The 25,957-nt window shown below is 38.2% G+C and overlaps 1 protein-coding gene across 3 annotated transcripts in view; it reads right to left on the reverse strand.

The window, feature by feature from the left end:
• Positions 1-25,957, reverse strand: part of glt1d1 (glycosyltransferase 1 domain containing 1) — a 77,926-nt gene that overhangs the window by 17,555 nt on the left and 34,414 nt on the right. For all 3 annotated transcript variants that reach the window (XM_048555821.2, XM_048555823.2, XM_059655066.1), the window contains 5 exons: positions 24,698-24,793; positions 23,303-23,352; positions 16,404-16,447; positions 15,581-15,701; positions 15,062-15,160 (listed from right to left, as the gene is read on the reverse strand). In XM_048555821.2, coding sequence (XP_048411778.1) covers positions 15,062-15,160; positions 15,581-15,701; positions 16,404-16,447; positions 23,303-23,352; positions 24,698-24,793 — 410 coding nt within the window. The remainder of the gene's footprint in view (positions 1-15,061; positions 15,161-15,580; positions 15,702-16,403; positions 16,448-23,302; positions 23,353-24,697; positions 24,794-25,957) is intronic.

Consider the following 25,957-nt stretch of genomic DNA (forward strand, 5'->3'; position numbering starts at 1 on the left):
TATTGTCCATCAGAAATGAATCAGAATGGACAGAAGACAAGAAAATGTGATTGTGAGATGTTGAAAATCTTTTAAACATGTAGAACTATTTTAACAAAATTGTATTAATAAAAGTATGTGCAACCACCGGAACCACAGGAAAGCTGCTGGCCCAAGAAGGGAATAGCACTGGAAAACTATGCAGCAAATAGGAGACGAGGCTTCATAAAAAAAATTTCCATCCACAATTGTGATGGTATCTAGCAACCATGTGCAAAAGGCAAGGCAGAAATAGGTGCATCTGTCTTTAGCCAAAATTCTTCCGTGGCGACTAGCATTATAGCTGCCAATGTCTAGCAAATTTGGCTCACTTCATGTACTGACTGAATGACAAAGGCAATGGGTCCTGACAATGTTTCTAATCTATTAGTAAGGACATCTGCACAAGAGCTAGTCATTCTCTTTAAGTCATATATGACACTGGCATCTACCAGTCAACATGTGGGATTGTCTGGGTACTACCTGTTTAAAACCAGATAATTGTAATCCACACGCTGTCCAATTATTCTCCTTTCAATCATCAGTGGAGTGGTAGAAGGATTCATCAATATTGCCACTAAATTAAATCCTATTTACAAATAATCTGCTTATAGTTTGAGTTGTATTTTGTCAGTCAGCTCTAAAATCCATTTTATATTTGATCCCAAGACGGAATTAGCAACTAAATATAGTGGAAGAGGTATGACGAGCTGACATAAAGACTGAGTTTAAATGAGTACAGGACCAAGTAGCCCGAGCAAATTGAGCATGGAGGGAAAAATCATACAGCGGCTGGAGGGAGGTGTTTCTGATAGCTTTGATGGCAATCATCACATAATTGTGTGATGTCCTCACGTTGCCTTGATTTATTTATCTTGAGTTGTTCTATTGATGACTTTCTCTCTGCCTTCATTTCAGTTGTTGCTTTGGTTGTTGATGGATCTGTCATGTCATCTCCGCTTGCATATCTTAATGTAGCAGCTCATGACAGTTCACACTTGGATATAATCCAGGCTTGGTTTGACAAGTAGAATTTGTCCCACATATTTCAGCAGATTCGTACTGCCAACCAAAATAAAAAAGCCCAACTATCTCACCCTGATTTTGAACAACATTGTTACTGCTAAGTATTTCAATGACATCATCTTTCACAATCACCAAACAGAACCAAACACATATTGCCATCACTCTAACAATTGTGTAGAAGCTAGGAAATTTGTGAAGAATGACTAAATTGCTAATCATTCAAAGCATCTTCACAATATTCAAGATTTACAACAGGAGTCTGTTGGAAAACATACCTTTAGCTGGGTCGGTGCAGTAACAAATACGCTCAAGAAAGTTGCTAACAAACTGGACAGAGTAGTTCTCATGATCAAAACACCTGACAATGGACTCAATCTCCACACCTACATCAGTGGACTGAACCTGCAGCATATGTAGTTCGGCAACAAAAGATCGTCAACTTGAATTGTAATTCAGTTTCTCTCACTACAAATGCTCTTAGATCTCCTAAATATTTAGAACATTTTCTGTTTTTATTTGAAATATCTAGCATCTGTTGTATTCTGCCTTCATTCTGACAATTTCATTTCCAGGTCTTCTGTTATCTCATTTCCTTATCTCATGGTGAAATTCGCCTCCACAGTCTTGCAAATGAAGCTCCAGCTAGAAACAACACAAATTTGCACTGTCTTCACATCCTTGTTTTTGTTTTCCACTGAATGATGCCTTGGCTTGGTATAGCCTGGCAATGCATAGCTTTGGGTTTCTTCTTTGGGTTTTGGTATGTTTCATTTATAAATCAAGCATATTCATTACTAAGAAACAGGCAAGTAAATAGCAGCAAAGGAACAGCAAATTTATACAGAAAGTAATAAATGTGTCATGTATCCTAAATCAATCTAAAACTGGACTTAAATGGCCCTCACATTAGATTTTATTACAGGAACTAGCACAATTTGTTATCATTTATATTCCAAACAGGAGTAGTTAAGTTTCACACATTACTGTGAAACTCTGTATTTGTTACTGTTTATATAGCCATGTACAATTAAGAAGACCTCTACGCAATGTTTGGCACATTCTATAGGGTACAATTCTATTTCACAAAAGCACTGATAATTCAACATTAATTGGGACTCTCATAGAGAGAATCCATAAGGGCTCCTAAAATTTGGAGTGAAATTGTCCGGCTGACATTTTTTGTTATGCATATAATTCATAATTTACATGAATTGTGATCATTTGATGCTGAAAGTACCCCAAAAAAGTGAAGAAACATTCTGCTCTGCACCAACTCAGAGTCTTTCAAAACATCAACATTTATTGCAAGTCGGGCTTCTAATGTTACTATGAAGTTATAAAAAAAACACCTTGAGGAAGGTTTTACTCTTCAATTGCTAAAAATAGACTCTAGACATCTGTTGAGCTCTGATTTTATTATTTTATTTAAAATATTATTACTATTAAACCTCTTAAAATGACAGGACTGAAATTCCTAACCTCATAATTAGAATTACTACTATGTGGAGTACACAGTATCTGTCGGAATTTGCCACATAGAAAAGTCATATGTTTAATTCACAACAAACATTTTTCAGCTTATGACCTTTAAATAAAGTTTTAAAATTGTAGGTTAATGAAAAATATTACCATTTAAAGCACTGATGAGAAAAATTAATTTGATTCATCAAGCTCCTCACTCATGTCTAAAACTGTATCCACAAACAACACTTTGATCAATTGGTAGACAGACCTAATCAAACAGCACAATCAAGAAATCAGATCTAACTTCTGTGTTACTGCTACATCCAGTTGTAAATGGTGGAGGACAATTAAACAACTAACAGGAGGAAGAAGCTCCTCTATTATCCCCATTTTTGATAAGGCTGAAGCACTTGCAGCCAACATCATGCAGAAGTCCCAAATGGATGATCCATCACAGCCTCCTCCTGAGCATCACAGATGCCAATCTTCAGCCAATTCAATTAAACGGTCGAATGCTCTAATAGCTATAGTTCCTAACAACATTCTGGCAACAGTTCTAAACACTTACATAGAAACATAGAAAGTAAGGCATACATTGGCCATTCAGTCCTTCTAGCCTGCTCTTTCATTCAATATGATTATAGCTGATCATCGAACTCAGTATTCCATTCCCACTTTATCCCCATATTCTTTAATCCCCTTCGTCGTAAGAACTATATCTAACACTCCCTTGAAAACATTCAAAGTTTTGACTTCAATTGCTTTCTGTTGCAGAGAACTCCACAGCTCACTACACTCTGGGTGAAGAAATTTCTCCTACTCTGTGTCTTAAATGGTCTACCCAAATTCTGAGACTGAGTGCCCGGTTCTGGATTCCCTGGTCAGCAGGAATATCCTTCCTGCATTTATCCTGTCTAGTCCTGTTAGAATTATAAAGGTGTCTTTAATATCTTCCCTCATTCTTCTAAACTCCAGTGAATATAGTCGTTTCTGTTCCAGTTTCCCTTCACATGTCAGTTGTACCATCCCAGGACGTGTGCTCAAGAAACCTGTCATGCCCGTAGCCAAACTGATCCAGGATACTACAACACTAATGTCTACTAGTCAATGTGAAAAATAGCCCAGATATGACCCATCCACAAAAAGCAAGACAAATTCCACCAGCGTCCTGTTAATTAAGTGATGGAAGGTGTCATTGACAGAGTTATCAAGTGACACTTAAACAGAAATAAACTTTCTCATTGTTTCTCAGTTTCTTTCTGTCAGGGCCACTCCTGACCTCATTATAGCCTTGGTCCAAACACAGAAGAAGAAAAAGTTGAACTCAAGACACAGGGACAATGACTGCTCTTGACACAATATAACATTCCACCCAGTGTGACAGCAAAGAATCTCTGTGCAACTTAAATAGGAAAAAAGTTTCCACTGGATGGAGTGATACCTAGCACAACAGAAAATGGTTGTGGGGTTGTCGAAGGCCAACCATCCAGGATACACTGCGGGAGTTCCTCATGATAGTGTCTTTGGCCCAACCATTTTGACGTGCTTGATCAATTACCTTCCCTCCAACATGAGGTCAGAAAAGGAAAGATTCTTGATTCAACAGTATAATGCCAGTACCATTCACAATGCTTGAGCTCCTACAGTAGTCTAGGCCCATTTGCAGCATGATCTGGACAACATTCAGAAAGAACTGATAAATGGCAAGTGACATTGGTGCCTCACAAATGCCCGGCAGTGATCAGATCCTAAAAGAGAGAACTGAACCACCTCTCCTTGATTTCCAATGGTGTTACCATCGCTGATTCCCATATTATTAATATCATGGAGTTTGCCATTAAAATGGACCAGCTATATAAGTACTGTGCTTACAATAGCAGATCAAAAACAAGAAGCTCTGAGGCAACTGACACAGTTCCTGACTCTCAAAACCTGTCCAACATTTACAAGACACAAGTAAGGACAGGAAATATACTTCGCTTGTCTGAATGAATCAACTCCAACAACACTCAAGAAGCTTGTTTGAACAGCACTCAATCTACAAACCTAAACATTCATTCCCTCCATCTTAGACATAATGGCAGTAACAAATTAAATATTTAACATGTATTAAAGCAACTCAGATAAGTTCCTTTGAGAGCACCTTTTAAAATTGGTGATTCTACCACCTAGAAGGTACAGCAGACATATATGTGAACAACACTGCCTACAAGCCACACACCATCCTGACTCAGAACTATAGTACTGCCATTGGCTTGAAAATCCTGAAACTTCCTTCCTGACAACATTGTGGGATGACCTGTGCTACTGTGGATAAGGAAGGCAGCATGCCACCAACTTTGTAAGAGTAATTAGGGATAAGTACTAAACGCTGGACCTGCCAGTGATGCCCACAACTCAAGGAAGACTTGGAAAACTGAATGTAATAAGAAATATGAAGAAAGAATAAGAAAGTGAAATGGCACAAACACAAGAGCAGAAATAGTGTCAAAGGCATTTTAACAAAAGAATAAAGAAATTTGCAGTCAGATTATGAGTTGACAGGCTGAACTGGCAAAGCATTAGCTAAAATGGGCTCCAGATCTGGTGAGGGACATTTGTTGCATCCAAAACTCCTAGCTAGAAAATGTAATTACCAGAACTCTTGGAAAGGGTTAGCCTATGCTGTGTTCAGGAACCCTTATAAAACTGTGGAGAACAGTGATATTATTTAGCGTTTCACTGCTGCAGTTAGGGCAGAAGACTGGGTGAAATTTCATGGGAATTCAGGACCTGATTGTTAATTGAGATAAAGTTTAAGTAACATCAGTTTTATTAAATCTTATTCACTTGCTAGACGGAACCTATTTTACAAATAAAAAAAGTATTTTCTGTCTGCAGCATTCCTCTATTTAAAATAAGTTAACAATCCCCTAAATTTCTAAGCAACAGTTTAAAAAAAAACTATAATATACTGGCATTTGCAAAAATTCTAAACATGAAAGAACTGAAATCTGTAAGTTTGAATCTGGAAAAAGGTTCAGTTGAGGTCAGAGCAAAGCAGGTAGGTTAGACTAGATTTCTGAGCCTGACAATTGATTATAATAACTTCTGCAACCATTATTATGTAACAAATTAATTGTAACATTACTGTGTCATTTCCAGTTTGTGTGAAGATATTTTTCAATAATATGTGAGAGAGTAACAATCTGTGATAAGGCAGTGTTAGATTCTTGGCGTTCCACATTTTAAGGCAGCGCTTCTTAAATTTTTTTCCTACTGTGTTCCCACATCATCGCTTCCAAATGACCACATCCCCTCAAATGAGACCTGTGAGAGTGGGGACAGCAGACTGAGAGAATACCTGTTAGGGTCGGAGCTTCATCGTGGCAATTGCTGCATCAAAGCTCAGGACCCCACAATTCAGCTTGTGACATCACTTGGGGTCCTGCCCCACTCCCCACTTTGGAAAGCCCTCTTTTAGGAAGATTCTGAGGACTTCATGAAGAATGCAGAAAAGATTTCATTGAATGGCTCCAAGGGTGAGGGATTTCAGTTGCACAGACAGCTTGGAGAACTGGGATTGCTCTCACTGCAGAACAAAAAGGTTGGGAGGAAATTTGACTGGAGTGTTCAAAATCATGAGCGATTTAAACAGAATAGGTAATTCAACAGAGGGATGTCGGCATCGCTGGCTGACCCAGCATTTATTGCCCATCCCTAACTGCCCTTAAACTCCCATTAGTAAAAAGGTTGTGAACTAGAAGTCACAGGTTTCCGGTGATTGACAAAAGAATCGCAAGGTGACATCAAGAAAATTTTTTCTTATGCAGAGTAGTTTTGAGTAGCTGATAGTGTAAAGGCAGCATCAATTATAGCTTTTAAAAGGTAACTGGATAGACACCTGAAGATAAATTGTAGGGATACAGGCAGAACAAAAGGCAGTGAAGTGGAATTACATAAACTGCTCTTACAGAGAGCCACCATGGGCTTTGATGGTCTGCATGGCTTTCTTCTGTGCTGTAACCATTCTACAATTTGATGCTTTTGTACAACAGCAATATGGGTAAGTAAAAAATATTCCTCAGAACAATTAAACCAAGTGGCTTTTACCTTACAGTATTTAACAGACAGTTTCACACAATTCAACATGAAAGCCAAAGTTAACGGAGAAGACGCTGATCATTTGTAATAAATTCATACCACAGAAAAATTGGAAAATGATCAGCATATCTACTAAACAATTTACAGAAGAACTGAGTAACCTCTGCATTTGTACTAACAATAATCAACTTTATTTTGCCAAACCTCTGTATGACAAACATTCCTGACCACAAAATACAGTTTAACAAATAACTTAGTTAACAATTGTACAAGGTAAAAAGAAAGCATTCCGCCCTTTCATAATGTAAATCCTCCTGTGTCTTGAAATGTTCTCCACAGATGTTGCCAGACCTGCTGAGTTCCTCCAGCAATTTCTGTTTGCGTTTCAGAGTTCTTTATTTAATTATATAAATCCTCCTGCTTTCTGCTGGTGCCCAGTTGTTTCTTTAAAAGTTGTGCTGACCTTAGTCACTCTTTTTGTCAACTGATCTATTGCTAATCATGTTCAAATGAAGAGTTGATGCCTGCTTCCATTTAATTCTGCAACTCCTTGTGCTGCTGCCCTGACATATCTTATTATTCTGAGCTTTCTTTTTCTATCCCACTGAGAAACTTTATTCTTCTAAAAAGCCCTTCAAATCCTTTTGCAAGGTCAAAGAAAGCAGAATTATCAAGACTCCTTTGTCCCATTTTCTTCACGACAGCGTAAAAACATACTTGACCTTCATGTAATTCTCACAATTATAAAATGTGGTAGATAAAAGTAGGTTGAAATAGAAGAACAAGATTAATTCTGCATAGAAATTTATTTAGGAACTGGATAAGTGGGGTAAAATGTTGCTCTTTCAGATCTGGGACTAATTGGATTTTTTTGTCCATCAGCATCCTTTTGCATTGTACAATTCTGCTCTGAGTTCAAATTCAGCCTAGTTTGATTGGATGATTACTTAGTTTCACACTTTCTTATATTTTAAATTAACTACTGCTTCTCCAACCTAACATTATCTGATCTCTTTTGTGCAATTGAAAGATACTAGTGTAGGTTAGCCAGGATTACGTGATCAAAAAGAATACAAACTTCTCCAAAGGCTGACATTTCTGAGGAAACGCAACATGGTTGGAGATACTGCCTTTCAGATACTCTAACAATTCAAAGGTTCATATGTCCATTCTACTGATTCAGGTGATCACTAAAAATCCCGTTATGCTATTCAGAAAAGACCAAAATATTCTCCAATGAATCAATCAAAAATGATGTTGAGAAGCCGGTGTTGGACTGGGTGGTCAAGGTCAAAAATCACATTACACCAGGTTATAGTTCAACAGGTTTATTTGAAAATACAAGCTTTTGGAGTCTTGCTCCTTCTTCAGTTGTCAGTGAGAGAGGTGGGATCAGACAGAATTTATAAGCAAAAGGTCAAAGGGTTGTACAACTAACGCAAATGTGTTGAACAAACCTAAGTTGGTGGTTAGAGATAACAGTGTAGAACTGGAGGACACAGCAGGCCAGGCAGCACCAGGGGAGTAGGAAAGTTGACATATCGTGTCAGGATGTTTCTGAAGAAGGGTCCTGACTCGAAACTTCAACTTTTCTACTCCTCTGATGCTGCTTGGTCTGTGTCCGTCCAAATCTGCACTATGTTATCTTTGACTCCAGCATCGGCAGTTCTTCTTATCTCTGAGTAAGTTGGTGGTTAAATCTATAATCTGTTAGAAAAGGGTTATTATGCAAATCCCAGACTTTTTTTCAAGTCACTGCCGATGGTTTTATCAGCTCCTTCAATATACCCCGGGGTGATTCCCAGGTCAGACAATGCATTTTAGGTGTGAGGCCTTGTTTAGAATCTGGCTATATATCAACTTGGAGCCAGATTTGTTTTATTTCCAAAGTAGGAATTTACAAAATGCCACACTGACTGCCTAAAAATTGTGCGCTTTTTGAACAAAGCAGAATGTATCTACAGTCTCTCTCCCCACCACATGTATCCTCTCTCTCCTTCACGCACATGCGCCTGCACCCTCTCCCTCCTTCACGCCGCACGCGCCTGCACCCTCTCCCTCCTTCGCACCGCGCGCGCCTGCACCCTCTCCCTCCTTCGCGCCGCGCGCGCCTGCACCCTCTCCCTCCTTCGCGCCGCGCGCGCACCTGCACCCTCTCTCTCCTTCGCGCCGCGCGCGCGCCTGCACCCTCTCCCTCCTTCGCGCCGCGTGCACCTGTACCCTCTCCCTCCTTCGTGCCGCGGGCACCCACACCCTCTTGTGCGCATGAGCCTGTGCACACGTGTATACACACACACACACGCACGCGGGGTGAATTTGCATTTGCAGATACAGTATGCTTTTTGAACAATCTAGAATATACCTGCAACTGCAAATTCACCCCATAGATTTGTGTGTGTGTGTGTGTGTGTGTATGTGTATGTGTTTGTATGTGCGTGCGCGTGTATGCACGTGTGAAGGAGAGAGAGAGTGTGTGTGCGTGTGAATATGTGCACCCTCGCTTGTGCATGTGAAGGAGAGAGGGTGTGGGTACACGTGCAAAGGAGGGAGAAGGTACGCATGGTGGGGAGAGAGATTGTAGATATATTCTGTTTTGTTCAAAAAGCACACAATTTGTAGATAGTCAATGTGGCATTTTTTAAATTCCTACTTTGGAAATAAACAAGTCTGACTCCAAGTTGGTACGCAGCCAGATTCTAAACAAGGCCTCACACCTAAAATGCATTGTCTGACCTGGGATGTCACCCCTGCGGTGTACTGAAGGAACTGATAAAACCTTTAGTTATCTTGGGGCAGTGACTTGAAAGAAATTTTAGGATTTGCGTATTAATCCTTTCTAACTGATTAAAGATTTAATAGGCAGCTTAGGTTTTTGTTCTTTGACCCTTTGATCTTTTGCTTATAAATTCCGTGTTGGATGCCACCTCTCTCTCTAACACCTGAAGAAGCAGTGAGACTCCGAAAGCTTGTGTCTTCAAATAAACCTGCTGGACTATAACTTGGTGTTGTGTGATTTTTAACCAAAAATGATGAATTGATTTGGTGTGTAATTATTGTGTGCAACTTTGCCGTGCATAGAATGGCTGCTACGGTTACAGAAATATAATTAAATTGATGTAAAATCGTTTCAGCTTTGAAACTTGTCAAATGTTGCCATGATGGTAAAGGCTATCTTTTACATTTTATGAAGGTAACTTTTACTCAAAATCTACTAAGATCAGAAAATATTGCAACAGGTAAAGCTAACTGATAGTGATATATATTAAACTTGTGTGAAATGCAGAATATTAGGCAATTGCTTGAAATTCACTATGTTCGTTTGTGACCACAGAATGAGCCTGATTGCAGTATTGAGCAAAGGGAATATGTAGCTTCACAACAGTCATGCCCTCTTGACGAGCAAGGTCATGTTTATTCATTACGATAACTTGTAGTTTGCTAATCTTTTGTGTTGGCATGAAGGCTAGTAACTGTCTTAACTGAACGAAAATTAGTATCACTGAGATTTGTTAAAAAAGTTTTGATATTAACTTGGCCAGGACCAAATGTATTTCAAACAAAGACAGCATGACGCATGCAAGGCCCTTTTCCAGCCAAGATTCAGGAAGCTGGATACAATAGGCCATTCCTGCACTGCCATACCTGCAAGAACGGATGCTTAGCAGAAATAGCTGCAACACAGTTCATTGGATAGGGTTTGCATCAGCATCAAAATCAATTACACTGCAGCAGTGGACTGAAGTGTTCAGCCTGGCTTTACCTGACAATTACAAGCAATTTCATGGCACAGTCAATGACAACCTGTAATCAGCACAAGGATTTCAGTAACTTCTGGTTTGCCCTCCTTCAATAATTTCTCTGTTTAAACTGAACTGGTGAGCTGCCAACTGAGAGCTAATTTGAGTAGCTTAACGATACCCTAGTCAACAGCCATTGGGCCTGGATGCTTAATTGCTATTGTAAGTTCGCAATTCAGCCAATCTTATCCAATATGAGCCCTGATTGTTCTAGTTAGGAATCAGTTCTGGGTTCTACAATAAGCAATCTATACATCCAATGTGACTAGTAGGAAGCCAATCTAAAGCACTTGAAAAAGATAAAATCTCTTCAGCTAATAGATCTGTTACACTTATATTTCTAGTTGTATTAACATTTTTCCCTGCAGTTGTAACTACGTCAAAAAGGAACAATTTAACTGAAGTAGGTTACAGCTCACATAACTCAAATAAAAAACAACTGAATTAATATTTTGGAGGGCTCCTACGGTGCAGTGGTAGTGTCCCTATCTGAAGACCTGAGTTTATATCCCACCTGCTCCAGTGATGTTAATAACAACTCGAAACAGATGGGTTAGAAAATACCTTGAATGAATGTTTTTCCTGTGAATTTAGGAGAGGGATTTGACTGTTAAAATGTGTTTTAGCAAATACAACAATTGTTAAATGATAAATCAGATTTATTTTTCCAACTGAAAGTATCATTTGTAAATAATTAAATATCAATTGTAAATATCCACAAATATCCCCATCCTCAATGATGGAAGAGCCCAGCACATCAGTGCAAAAGATAAGGCTGAAACATTCGCAGCAACCTTCAGCCAGAAGTATTGAGTGGTTGATCTATCTCGGCCTCCTTCAATGGTCCCCAGCATTACAGATATCAGTCTTCAGCCAATTCGATTCACTCCAGGCAGTATCCTGAATGGCTGGAGACACTGCATACTGGAAAGGCTATGGGCCCTGGCAACATTTGGCAATAGTACTCAAGACTTGTGCTCTAGAACTTGCCGCTCCGCTAGCCGAGCTGTTCCAGTGCAGTGACAACACTGGCATCTACCCGGCAATGTAGAAAATTGCTCAAGTATGTCCTGCACACAAAAAGCAGGATAAATCCAATCTAGACAATTAGCACCCGATCAGTCTACTCTCAATCATCAGTAAAGTGATAGAAGGTATCCTCAACAGCACTATCAAGCAGCACCTGCTTAGAAATAACCTCAGTGACGCGCATTTGGGTTCCGCTAGGGCCACTCAGTTCACGACCTCCTTACAGCCTTGGTTCAAACACGGACAAAAGAGCAGAATTCCGGAGGTGAGGTGAGAGTGACAGCCCTTGATATCAAGGCTGCATTCAACCGAGTATGGCATTCAACCGAGTATGGCATCAAGGAGCCCGAGGAAAACTGGAGTCAATGGGTATCAGGAGGAAAATGCTCCAGTGGTTGGAACCATGCCTGACACATAGAAAGATGGTCATGGTTGTGGAAGATCAATCATCTTAGCTCCAGGACATCTTTGCAGGAGTTCCCCAGGGTAGTATCCTTGGCCCAACCATCTTCAGCTGCTTCACCAATGACCTTCCCTCTATCTTAAGATCAGAAGAGGGGATGTTTGTCAATGATCACACAATGTTCAGTGCCATTCACGACTCTTCAGATACTGAAGCAATCCATATTCACATGTAACAAGATCTGGACAATATCCAGGCTTGGGCTGACAAGTAGCAAGTAATATTCATGCCACACAAATGCCAGGCTATGACCATCACCAATAAGAGGCAATCTAACCACTATCCCTTGACATTCAATGGTGTTATCACCACTGAATCCCCCAGTACCAACATTCTGGGGCTGACCAGAAATGCAACTGGACTCACCACATTAACACAGTGGCTACAATAGCGTGCCAGAAGCTAGGAATACTGCAATGAGTATGTCACCTCTTGACTCCCCAAAGCCTGCCCGCCATCTACAAGGCACAAATCAGGAGTGTCATGGAATACTGCCCACCTGTCTGGATGAGCGCAGCCCAACAACACAAGAAGTTTGACACCATCCTGGACAAAGCAGCCCGCTTGATTGGCACAACATCCACAAGCATTCCCTCCCTCTACCACCAACACTCAGTAACAGCAGTGTGTTCTATTTACAGGATGCACCGCATAAATTCACCAAAGATCCTCAGACAGCACCTTCCAAACACACGACCACTTCCATCTAGAAGGACGACGGCATCAGACATACGCGAACACCACCAACTCCAAGTACCCCTCCAGTCACTCACTATCCTGACTTGGAAATATATCACCATTCCTTCACTGCCACTGGATCAAAATGCTGGAATTCCCTTCTCAATGGCATTGTGGATCGACCTACAGTAGGTGGACAGCAGCAGTTCAAGAAGGCAGCCCACCACTACCTTCTCAAGGGCAACTAGGGATTGGCAATAAATGCTGGCCAGCCAGCGATGCCCACATACCACAAATGAAAAGAAAAAAAAGTATGGATATGTTGCCTATAATGGGAGAGCAAGAGGCAAGAAACAGACTGGATCTCTGTCAATGTGACACTAATAATGTAATTAGCCTAGCAGAAGCAATGTGTAGGTCAAGATTTAGTTTAAAAACGACTTTATTTTGTGGTATAGTGGTTTATTTCTTAGCAAGTGCTATTATAAAGCATTGCCGCTATCATTAGAAAGCTTTCTTTCATCCAGTTTCCAAATACCAGCAAGTATATTACATCCAGGGTTAACTATATTTTCTCCAATATTACTTAGATTAAACTAAAAACAGCCCAAAGTACCCAGGGTAAAGAACGGGAAGACAGAGAAAAAGAAAAAGAGCATACGGCCATCAAATTCTCCAATTAAATGTGCAATTCAATTTCTGTTCAATTTTTGCAAGCACTACGATGTATAATAAAGTAGTTTGGAAAACAAAGAATTCCTGAGAATGCAATAGTGCTGAAAAGTTTAACTCCTGAGAATGCAATAGTGCTGAAAAGTTTAATGTCGTATTTTAAATGATCAAGTCTTAAAAGGCTTTTTCAAAGTTTCCTTGATAAACCTACTTGACAAAATTTCTATATTCTTTTATCTCATTTTTCAAATTAAGATGATGTATTCTTATAAATACAAGAGGAAAAAGTATGCAAGAAACCTGGATGCCTGTAAATAATTCAATCACTCGGCAAGGCAATAATGACTGACTGCTCCTTGGAAGAGAAAATACTGAAACTAGTTTGTCTTTCTCAAAATTCAACAGCCACACAACTGATTTTCTGTTAAAACAAGGGCCGACATTGTAGAAATTGGCTTTTGAAGGCGTGCAGTGCAAATTCACGAGAAAGTTAAGAACCTCAGAAGTAAGATTAGCAGTGATAGTTTGTATGCTTCCGAGACTGCTGTGTCATTTGTTAAGACCACGGCAGAACTTTGATCTCAATTCCACTTCTCCAACTTGATTTCCCGGATGCCTTGATTCCATTAAGAACCCAAAGATTTATCAATTTCAGTCTTCAATACGCTCAGTTACTGAGTATCCATAGCACTTCTTAAGGGTACAGAATTCTAAAGATTCACAATCATCAGGCAAGTATTTTTTTCTCAATTGTCCTAAATGGTCACCCCTCATCCTGAGAAGATCACCCTTTCTGGAATCTCCAATCAGGTAAAATAGCTTTCAACAGCCACTCTGTCAAACGCTCTCAGAATGTGATAGTAATTCAATTCGATCATCTCATTTTTCAAAATTATAGAGAATGTAGTTCCATTTTACTCAACCTTGCCTCACATGATAACTTATCACCAGAAATCACTCTGGTGAACCTGTACTGCATCTTCTTCTAAGGCAGACTGTGGCCCACCCCATTAATTAAATTGAGGATATTTGTTCACCAAGGAATGACTGCATTTTGAAATGTGCTTTGTAATAAATTAGCACAAGAATGGCTCAGATTAATAGAATATTTAAGCGATGTAAAAATAATTTTAATCAGAAAAAAATTATATTAATAAACCAAAATCAACGGTTTTGTTAGTATTCACTTAATTGCATAGTCATTACCCCAGACCTTTTTGCAAAATAATCTGATTCTTAAGAGATGTACATCATCCGAGGCTTAATACTGAAAGCTTTATGCATTTCTCTCGAATCCAAATGTGCTGTTAAATGTACAGGTGTTGTGTTATGGTTTTAAGTTGAAGTTTATTTTTATTAATAAGTTATTTTGGAGTTCCAGAATCTCTCAAGTCTTCCTCAAAAAATTAATGCAAAACTGCCCAAATCACTAATGTCACAATTATTGAGGACAGATGGCATAATCTGGATTCAGCTCATTAAATTCAGAAAAGCAGAATGGTGCAACTGCTACCATTGCACCCCACAATGAAACAGTGAATGCTTGGGGGGATTAGGGGAAAATTACATCCTTATTTTAGAAAGCAAATATACCAGAAGCTTTCAAGTAGGGGTTTGGCAACCAGGTGCACTGTATTTACGGGTCCCGCCACATAGCATTGTATGAAATCAAACTCTAATTTAGTATTGATTGGCTCATTTGAGTCAGATGGATTGCATTACAAGCTACACGTTGAACTGTAGATAATTTCTGAGCCAATCTGACCTTGCCTTAGTACCATAATCAGAGCATAAGATTCCTCTTGTCCAATTTAAATTGTTCATTACCTACCGACGGATCAAAGAAGAGAAGTCCTGTGTGTTCATGTTTTACTATTGCTATGTTTCCAGGTATATTTCTTGCCAGTACTGGAACCTTAAGGTCCATCGCCTAAATATAACAAACACCAGACAAAAAAATGCAAGTTATCTTAGCAAAAGAAATGAATAAAAGTAAACTGAATTTAATTTGAATCCTTCCCAATTATACTTTGTTAGATTGTAAGTCACAACACACAATGTCCCCATAAAAAAAACGGTCAATGAATTTCTCTGTAATCATTACTGATGTTTCCCCACAGCTAGACAGCTATTGGCAATTTAAGTTGGGACAGTCAGAATATTACCTGTTTCGTTTCCATACAGAAAAGAAAGCCATTTAGCTTAAGTTCTATGTTACAGCTAACCTTAGAGTACGCATCTACTGATGTTATAATTGAAAGTTTAAAGAACCAAATCATTTAAGTTAGCGAAATTCAAAAATAAATAATTGTTTATGAAAGATAGTCAGATACTTTGGAAATTACTGAACCTCTAGAATTGCAGAAGACATTCCTTCAGAGATAGAACTATTTACAACAGCAAAAGAATTCCTCATGGCGGCATGCAATTCTTCCTGGGGTTTCTCTGAAACTAGACAGACACCAGAAGCACTATAAAAACAAACAAAAAAAGAGTTATGTTTAATTTTCATAAAATAATATATATAAGTTATTGTAAATATTGCATGCCAACAAAAGATGTTATGATTAACAGCTATTTTGTGATTGTGGTTTTTATTTAGTTTACTTGAAATCTGGAACAATTTTTGTGCCCTTTAAATAATTAAAATGAGAAATGTCAGTACTGAATCACGAAAGCTTATATCCATTTTGGATAACTATTAAACACTCCAAGAGCATGAGCAACAAAGTTAAGGAATAGACTACGGATCTGAACTCTCACCTTGTAGAAAAAAATTGCTGTACCGGTTAATGTTATTTTCCCGCTGTTCATACTCAATATGCACAGGAAACAGAAAACTGGGTAAGAGCTTCTTTTACTTCATGATTTATGGCTTGATTAAAACCAGATCCTAGATCACAGTATCAGCAAGGCATTATAGTTTCAATTATGGAAATGGTCATTTTACCAGCTTTGGGAGTAAAAAGATATATTCTCACAAGTAACTAATTATTCTATACATCAAATTAACAACAAACAATGAGAGTTCTTCTTTAAAAGAATGTTCTGGAACAGAAACGCAATACAAACGTGGGATCAACAATAAAAGAAAAACCAAATATTTCAGGGAAACAGGGATTACAGGAAGGAATACTTGTTCATTAAATTAAAAAAAGTTTCAATCAGCTTACTCTTTCACCTTGGCTTTCACCTGCTGCGTGAATGCCACGTCAACCTGCAAAAAAAATCAGTTAAACAACAGATAAATTTGACCCTCCTCTTCTGGAACATTACTTTACTTGTCTCTTAGAAAATGAATATGCTTTGCAATTCTTAAAATAATATATCTTGAAACTGTAAAGTATTTGTCAGGGCCAGCATTCTTCCCTCTGCTACTACCAGCAAAAACCGATTAACTGACTATTTATCTTGTACGCTCTTTGGAATTTGGATGTATTCCAAATCGGTTGCAATCTTTGTTTACATATCACTTCAATTTAAAAGTAATTTACTGGTCTATGAAATTCACAGAATGGCCTGAGACATGATAACACTACAATATAAATGCAAATCGCTCTTCCTTCTATATAACACACACAATAAAAATAAACTTGTTGTAAATTACTTTTACTTCTGATTTTCTTGCTCCTTTTCTATTGCTGGTGATTGAGGCTAGGCTATGGTGCCAAGAGTGGTGACAGCCTTACTATATCTCGGCCACGTTCCCAATTGCCTGCAAATGTAAACAATAACAGATGCTGTTCTATTTCATCATAAGGGCAGCAGCACTGAATTAAACACTGATTTTACTCAACATCTACATGGATGCATTATTTCTAGCTTGGGCCATAGACAACAATCAAGTGCAGTAATCCCTAGTCCATATTTTCCCTCGGACAATATACCTAGTTGATGTGGTCCTATCATGTTCCAGCTAGAAGTTATTTAACAAAATCTCTTTTGTGAACTATCTGTACAAAGGCTGGTATCCTGTCATCAAGTCACCTTTTACTTAGAGATAATGGGAACTGCAGATGCTGGAGAATCCAAGATAATAAAGTGTGGGGCTGGATGAACACAGCAGGTCAAGCAGCATCTCAATGCTCCTGAGATGCTGCTTGGCCTGCTGTGTTCATCCAGCTCCAGACTTTGCTATCACCTTTTACTTACTTGTGTGGCCGGCCAGCCAGCCAACTCCAAATCAGTTCCCTGAACCAAGGAGATTCTAAATCTCCTGATTATATTGGTCAGCGAGGATTTCCTGATTGGAACCCCCAATCAAGAATCTCAGTCACTGAGGTCCACCTGGTTCCAATCACTACATTTTGAAACTCTTAGATCCTTCCTATTTCTCAACAACATCTGAACAATCATGCAAAGTTAGTTTTGCTCTGGGTTCCTACTGGTGGACCAAACAGGCACAGTGAATTTGAGTTGTATTATGATCGTGAAGAAAGTGGTGCTTCTAGTTTTTCAATTTCAGGCCTCCCATCTGGACGTATGAGACGTTATAGAATTAATGAGAAAAGAGAGTAAGGTTTGCAGTCAATTCAAGGTAATGAACTTGCTTGCCAAAGTTTCATAGAATCCACAATGTGGAAACAGGTCATTTTGTCAATCAGATCCACACCGACCTTCTGAACAGCAACCCACCTAGACACATCCCCTGTGCTACCCCTGTTACCCTGCATTTCCCATGGATAGTCCACCTGGCCTGCACATCCCTGTACAGTGGGCAATTTAGCATGGCCAATCCACCTAACCTGCACATCTCTGGACTGTGGGAGGAAACTGGAGCACCATGAGTAAACCCATGCAAACACAGGGAGAATAAGCAAACTCCACACAGTCAGAAATGGAATTGAAGCCGAGTCCCTGGTGCTGTGAGGCAGCAGTGCTAACCACTGAGGCACTACCTCATCCCACTCCCAAGATCTGCTGAATCTCTGGCCATACATTCCTTCTTCACAAGCTATCATGTTTTGGGTTGCCCTCTGTGAGCTGTCCAGATATCAAGCAGATACATACGTGATATTGGCACTTAGGCAGATAGCAGGGAATGCCTCCTCATGCCTTGAAATTGCACTCAACATGTTGGCTTTAATGATGTAATGTCAGGTAAATCCGACTGTAACTGTTATGAAGGTGATGTTCCACAGATGCTGCCATGATGAACCCCTTCCCTATGTACTTAATATATTACTTAATACACATTCATTTATATGTTACTGAAAGTTCCAAATTAATTTAAAGACTGGGCCTTTTGCCAATCTACTGTACATTATACCAAATCTCCAAAGTCACTGTATGACTTACAGCTTACTCCCAATACATTTAAGTTTTTGAAATATGTTCTACTATCCCATGATCTATTCCTTTTCAGTACACTCTGATCGTGAAAGCACAGTATATTATTGCAGTGATAATAAAATGTGAGGCTGGATGAACACAGCAGGCCAAGCAGCATCTCCTGAGATGCTGCTTGGCCTGCTGTGTTCATCCAGCCTCACATTTTATTATCTTGGAATCTCCAGCATCTGCAGTTCCCATTATCTCTGATATTATTGCAGTGATTCAGGTTTGTATCTAAAAACATGTCCTGCAATGAATTAAAAACATAAAATTGACTGGATATATTTGATTTCTTATGGTTAAACCTATGCTGTTGTTCTGTTGCTATCTGCCCTTTTAACTTTTGTACATTTCCACTTTTTTGTGTTCTTTCCCTGTGTGTCTTTCACATGTTACCTTATTTTCAAACTTTTCTTGATGCCTTTTCCAGTTTGACTCCTTAATTCCCATAGCTTTCATTTATATTTTTTCAATTGCCTCCTTTGTGTACATTGCTTTCTCTCTGCTTCAAATGTCCTTTCAATCTCACTTATCTTCAATTTTCATTCTTATTCTTATTTTTATCCCAGTTGCATTTTATTTACTTTCTGCTGTTGACACAAACATAAGTTCAAAAAAACTCAACGATTCTATGCTCATGTACAGAGCATGAAAGAACTTTGGAAGGAAAGGGCAAATTGAAAGATCCTTGCTTCAGTCAGGCAATAAGCAGTGAGCCGAAGGTTTTGGGCAAAGAAAGTTATCATGAGCTGCTATCTTGACACCAGGGAGATAAAGTGCAAAGGTGTAAATCAAAAATAGTGCATAGTTTTCTTGCATCTACCCCTATGCACGCAACTGCTGCCTCCATAACATTTTCTTGGTATTAGTTACAATACTTCACCAGTTTTAAAATTGTGCTAAAAGAAGGCATTAATCCACTTAAAAGCTTCTTCCTATTCAGCCACTAAAGAAACACCTCCCTTAGTGGATCAACAAGGTGATCAGGCTTAGATCAGTCTCTGAATTGATTAAACACAGTCAAAGATCCACTTTGTTTTACGCAGTGTGACCACAACATGGTTTTGCAAATGTAGATTTTAGCAAATAGTTTCCTCACTGTAACTCCAGCAGATATATGGGTGTTATTAAAATACTTTCAAAGTGGGACAATGTTAACATTACCTTCATTAAACAGCCACATTGCTTATTAGAAGTGTTCATTAGAAAATGAGTGCAAGAAAAATCAAAGCTGACTAGAAAATTAATACGGAGAAATGGCAAATCTGCAATGCAACCCTTCTAAACGGCAGTCAGCCAGAAAGGTTTATTGGCAATATCAAAGTAATTAACAAAGAAAACACATTAAATTGTTTAGCAACGTGGAGGCACACAGCCATCTGCTGACCTGAAATACTGTCCAACTTGCATGTCTAAACAAGGTTTAATAAGGATACTTCTCAAAAAAAATTGTAAGCTCAAGGCCAAAATTCATTTCTGAAGTTAACCCTTTACTGAAAACTGCTTTTGGAGAGCACTAGGATTCAGCAGGAATGTAACAGGTTCACTACACCAGTTCCTGGGAGAGGCCAAGAGAGATTGAATAGACTGAAGCTACATTCCCTGGAGTTTAGAAGAATGAGAATTGGTTTAATTGAAACAGTGACAATTCACAAGGGGCTTTGATAAGATAGATGCTGAGAAATGTTTATTCTTCATTGGATTATCTCAAAGTCAGGGTTACAGACTCAGAATAAAACTACTCACCGTGAGTACTAGAATGAGGAGAAATTTCTTAACTCAAAAGTGTTATGAATTTTAGGAATTATCTACCCTCCCGGGGGTCTAAAATATTCAGTCATTTAGGATTTTCATAATAGAGGTCAATAAGACCTTTGCATGCTAACAGAATTAAGGAATGGGATGGCACAGGAAGGTGGAGTGCACGCGGAAGATTAGCCATGATTTACTCAATGGCAAAACAGCTCTAAAGTAAAATAAAGTCTTCACTAGTTATTACTTCTTACACTATAACTTGTTTTGTAAGTGCCTTAGTCATATCTCTGGAGTTACTTTACATACGTCTTCGCTTTCCTATGTTCAGACAAGCTTATGTTCCCCAACATGCTTTCCCTCACTGTTCGTGACTCTCAATCCGAAGCCCAAACCAAAAGCTCATATATCGTCACAATGTTTCACATAATAGCAACATAAACACAATCAAATGATTACTAAAATTAAAGTTGAGGATGCAGTTGCAAAACAGTATGTTACGTACACATAATCCTGAAGCCTAGGCTAACAATTCAGAGAGATGAGCCCAAACCATGTCATGAAAATTGTGGAATTTAGATTTAGCTAATTAAAAAAAAATCTATAGTAAATAAGCTGGTATCAACAATAGTGACAAAAAAAAGACAAAATTTTCATTAAAGAAAACATTTGGTTCATGTATGACCCTTAGGAAGGGGACCTGCCATCCATACTTAAGTCTAGTTCTTGTGACAGGCAATCCAGAGTAATATGATTTGCTCTAAACTGCCTTCCAACTGGCCCCGCAAGCTATTCAGTTGTATTGAACATCTACAATGTAGTAAAGATCTAAAACTGAACAGATCACTTGGCTTCAAAACAAGTATCTGATACAGATACGGCAAAGGCCCAACTAGCTCAGCCAAACCTTCAAAGTTCTCAATAATTTCCAGGAACTAGATCTGCCAAAAACTCCAAGCTCAGATTTGAAGATGTTTGCTAATAATTGTAGAGTTCAGTTCCCTTCATAGCTGCTCAGATATTGAATTGGTCTGTGCCTGAATATGATAAGATTTAGACAATATTCAGACTTAGGCTAAGTGGCAAGTACCAAGTGCCAGGCAACGATCCTCTCCAACAAAACAAAGGATTTCGCTATCGCTTGCTGGCATACAATGACATTTTCACTGTTGAATCCTGCTCAATCAACATTCTGAGGGGTTACCAGTGATCAAAAAGTCACTTAAATAGCATAGCAACAAAAGCAGGTCCGAGCCTGGGAACTCTGAACATGCTACTCACCTCCTAGCTATGAAAAGTCTGTTAGCCATCTACAATGCATAGGCCAGGAGTGTGAGCTTTCCGTTTCCTTGAACGAATGCAGTTTCAAGAACACTTAAGACTTTTGAGATCATCAAAATGCGACCACCTTAGACACATTTAAAGCACTACTGGTACAGTATCAGAAGTTTGCACTTATACATCTGCAAGGTATATTGCAGCAACTCACTAAAGCAATGTCAAAACTGTCTTGTAAACCAGGGGCATAGACTGACCACTTTGAAGAGTAAGGGCAGCTGGCATTTGAAAACACCATCAGCTGTTAAGTTCACCTTCGAGACACAGACCATCCTGACTTGGAAACAGATCATTATTGCTTCATTGTCACTAAATCTAAAACATAGAACTCAGTTCTCAACAGCACTGTGAGAGTACCTTCACCACATAGACCGAGAGGTCTAGAGGGCCTTCTCAAAAGGTAATCAGGTATGGACAATAAATGCTGATCTTGCCATTGATGCTTGTATCTCATGAATAAATAAAATAAGAATAAAAGACAAATTTTCCATCATATTTTCACTAGCCTACTAAATAAAGAGCAGTGACACAATTCCATATTGATTTGTAAGGATAATGAATTTTGTTATGACCCCAACCGATGGTAATACTGGACAGTTCAATGTCATAGTAAAACCTGAACTGATAAATCTTAAGTTATATTTTTACACTTTGATTACTATGGTGGCTAGTCACTGAACATATTCACGAGAAGTTGCCAATGTACGTTCAACATCAGCATTATAGGCAAAAGGAAAAGAAAACACTACTCTAGGTGATATTAAGAACTACGTGAAATGGTCTTATGATAATATCAGAAATAAAGAGTCAATCTTTGTACATTTAACATTTTAGATATGCAAAACTTCAGTGAAAGGTCACCTTGCTTCCACTTAAAAGTAGTTCCTTTTTTAGTTGGCACAGCTGAACTTGGCTTCTTCAAGGCAAACTCCTGCATTCACTCAATGCTACCTTCTTTGGTTACTATCTCTTCATGAGACCACTAAACAAACTGCGGACACAGCTCATTTATTTCTTAACATTGATTGTTTAAACTCCTTTTCCATAGCTTTCTGTTTCTGGAGATGTCTTTCATTGACATTAACTACAACAGACTGCTTAACTCCAGTCCAGACTGTTCGAAAGACTGCTAAACTGCTCACAGATCTGTGCTCTCTGACAGAAACCTGCACACTCACTGAAATAAATCTTCTAGATATTTCTGTGTTTCTAAACATACTAACTTCTGTCTCTGTCCCTTTATGTCATAGACCACAACTGACAGTCCAACATTTTTCTCTCTACCTTTGTTTTTCTAAATCATTGAACGATTCACCATTAGGATCTTTCACAAGTCTAATTTAAAAGCACACAAACAGATTATCAGATATGACTATAGTCCTGATGATGTGATGAGTAAACTCCTTCCTTCTTAATCCATACAGTACATAAATTCAAATGAAGTTTATATAGGTATGCATGGTTCTAGTCACATGAGAACTGCAGTTTCCAAATAACAATAATATATCATGATCTTCATCACATTGGAATGGTGTTAACTTGTCCTGCACAAAGTATCATCTACAGTGCAAAAGACCACGAAATAAGTCAATAAAACATCCTTTATGAGAAAAATAGACATTCAAACATTCGAAGAAATATCTCTTACCTCTGGTCCAATAATAATTAAATAAACCCTTGGATCTTTCTTATGCCAAGCTATAAAAGAAGATTTTTTTTAAAATCAGCTAAAATACATGAAATGGATTTTGCTTTACATTTTGTCCATATTTCAGTCACTTTGAATTCATGACAATGGTACACTGTCTCATTTCCATTTAATAGCCTCAGGTAAATAGATAAGGCTAAACCCCAGCAGTATGCCTGAAATAACCATTAACTTTAGAACAGGGGGTCTTGGGCTAAATATTGGAAAAGGAAAATTGTATAAGCATTTTAAAATGAAATTACTTTACCCAAAAGATAATGAATGCATGGTATGGAATTTTCAGAGAAATGCGGGAGTAAGATAACATTGGAAAACAAGTCGAGTTGAAATTAGATCGGAATTTGAGAGAAGGGTGTTTTAAGAATATTGGCTTTTCAGACTGGTCAGGATATGCTGCCAAGTCATTTCTGGCCCTGTATTTACCACTGTTGACGGTTGCTGATTGCACAGTAAAAACAAGACTGCAATGATAATCAATGTAACTTAAACTGGTTTTATTATTTCTCCTTTCTTTAGATGCAAATTTTCTGATAGTTCAACACCTTGCAATAAAAATTGTTATAGGATTCCATGTAAATTTATGGAAAATCTCCATGGATCTAATACTCAGTCATAAATGCTGGATGTTTGTTAAATAGGGAATTCAGGAGAGACCTCAGTATCCAAGGAATGTTTAGAATGTGGATATTGCATAGGTTCTCAACAGGAAGCTAAATAAACCCATGAGAGAGACAGAAATTGATGAATCTGTTGATAGGGCTAGATGAGGGAGGGTGGGAGGATGTGTGTGTGGATCATAGGCACCAGGATAGGCTAATTCGTCCAACTGACCTGTTTTTGTGTTACGTTTTAATATCTCTGTCATTAATTAATTACACACCTTCCAAGTTCCTTCACGGAAGGAACATCTAGTTGAAAAAGATAAAATGTTTCATCAACAGTTATTAATGATAAAATATAGTTCATGGTTTAGCCGAAAAGATGACATAATTCCACAAGTTATTTGTCCCAAATCTCATTAATAATACATAAAAAAGGTGAAGCTGCATTATATTTCATAAGTTGTGAAAATTAAGCATCCAGAAATAGTAGCCTTGACCAAACTAGATTGCATTTATTCTAAGCAAGCTTTCCAGCGTGTACAGGGTCTTTCTTCTTCTCCTCATTACTGTATAAAGTAATAGGCTTTCAATTCACCAAAGTAATTAATAGAAGGATCAACAGTTCAATATAGAATATATATGCCTGGATTCTCAACAGAGTACAATTACGAACATTGCCACTTAAGAATCAAGGCACATTCAGTACATTAAGTTAATGAATACGACTAAGTACCTGAAAAGGCATCGACCAAAAAGAGGGGATCTTTAACTCGCCGAAGTCCACACACCAAAAGAAATACGTATACTTCAATATTCTTACAATGAATCCCTGTAATCAATATACAAGAAAATAGCTAGTTTATTTGTTCGTAAAGTAGAAAATCATGTTCAGTAATCTTTTCAGTCTAAAAAAGATCCAGTCTTTATTACAACTTTTTGCAAATGATAAATTTCTAAAATTAGTGTGATCTAGTTTTGCATTGTTATTCCAGCAGGACAGAAAAGCCAGATTGACATAGAAAATTAAAATGTTTGCAACATTCCATATTTTAGTTTACACAGATATTTACTTTATTGCACACTGTCACAGTTATGATTCAGAAGGGAAAGTTTCTTAAAAATTTCAGCAGACTGAATCAAAGCAATTAATTTTCTTGCAGAGAGGCTGTAAAGTTTGCATTGATCTCGGTTCTGTTCCCAGGCTTGCTCTCTCCCAAGACTACTTCATTCACACTGTTTTTGTTTTGCTTCCGAACAGCAATGCAGAAATATTTAATTTTACCATATGTGAACTTAAATTTCAAAAACTATGCTCATCCGTATTCAATAAAACAACAGGTGAAAATAATCCTCTGTTCACTACCAAATTCCAAATCAGGAGAGAATGTGTACTCAAAAGGAAGTGAATTAGACAATGATGTAGGAGCCATGTCTCCACATGATGAATGGTTCTGTAGGGGAAAGTTAAATTTAGTGCACTAAAACAGAATAATTGGCTATCTTTATATGGAGCACAGCAAAATCATATTTAATTCACCATCCAAAATGATAAGACAGCCTGCTAACTTCTACCAAGTGGATATCGTGGCATATTTTTACCTCAGACAAGTTAAGCAGAATTTAAAAGAAAATCATATGCAAATAACTTAGTCAAGGGATTAAATGAGTAACATATTTGGCTTTGCTCAGTTTTAGATGACATCTGATTATCAACTGGATGACTGATTTGCAATCCATTCTCAATTAATCAACATTATGTGTTACACAAAAGGGTCATCAATGACAAAAAGTGGAAAAGGGAGTTTTGAGGAAGAGTCTGATGCCACTGCATTGTTCTGACCCAAGTGTGTGATTAAGTACCCCAGTATCCTATAACATATTCTATATTTAATATTTTCTACCATAAATTATACAAAGCAATGTTGTCGGAACTTCACAAATGCAAGGATATATTTGAATTAAAAAGTGATTTTACAAACCCGAGGGGAAGAAA

Source organism: Stegostoma tigrinum, chromosome 26, assembly GCF_030684315.1.
Source record: "Stegostoma tigrinum isolate sSteTig4 chromosome 26, sSteTig4.hap1, whole genome shotgun sequence".
Lineage (NCBI taxonomy): Eukaryota > Metazoa > Chordata > Chondrichthyes > Orectolobiformes > Stegostomatidae > Stegostoma > Stegostoma tigrinum.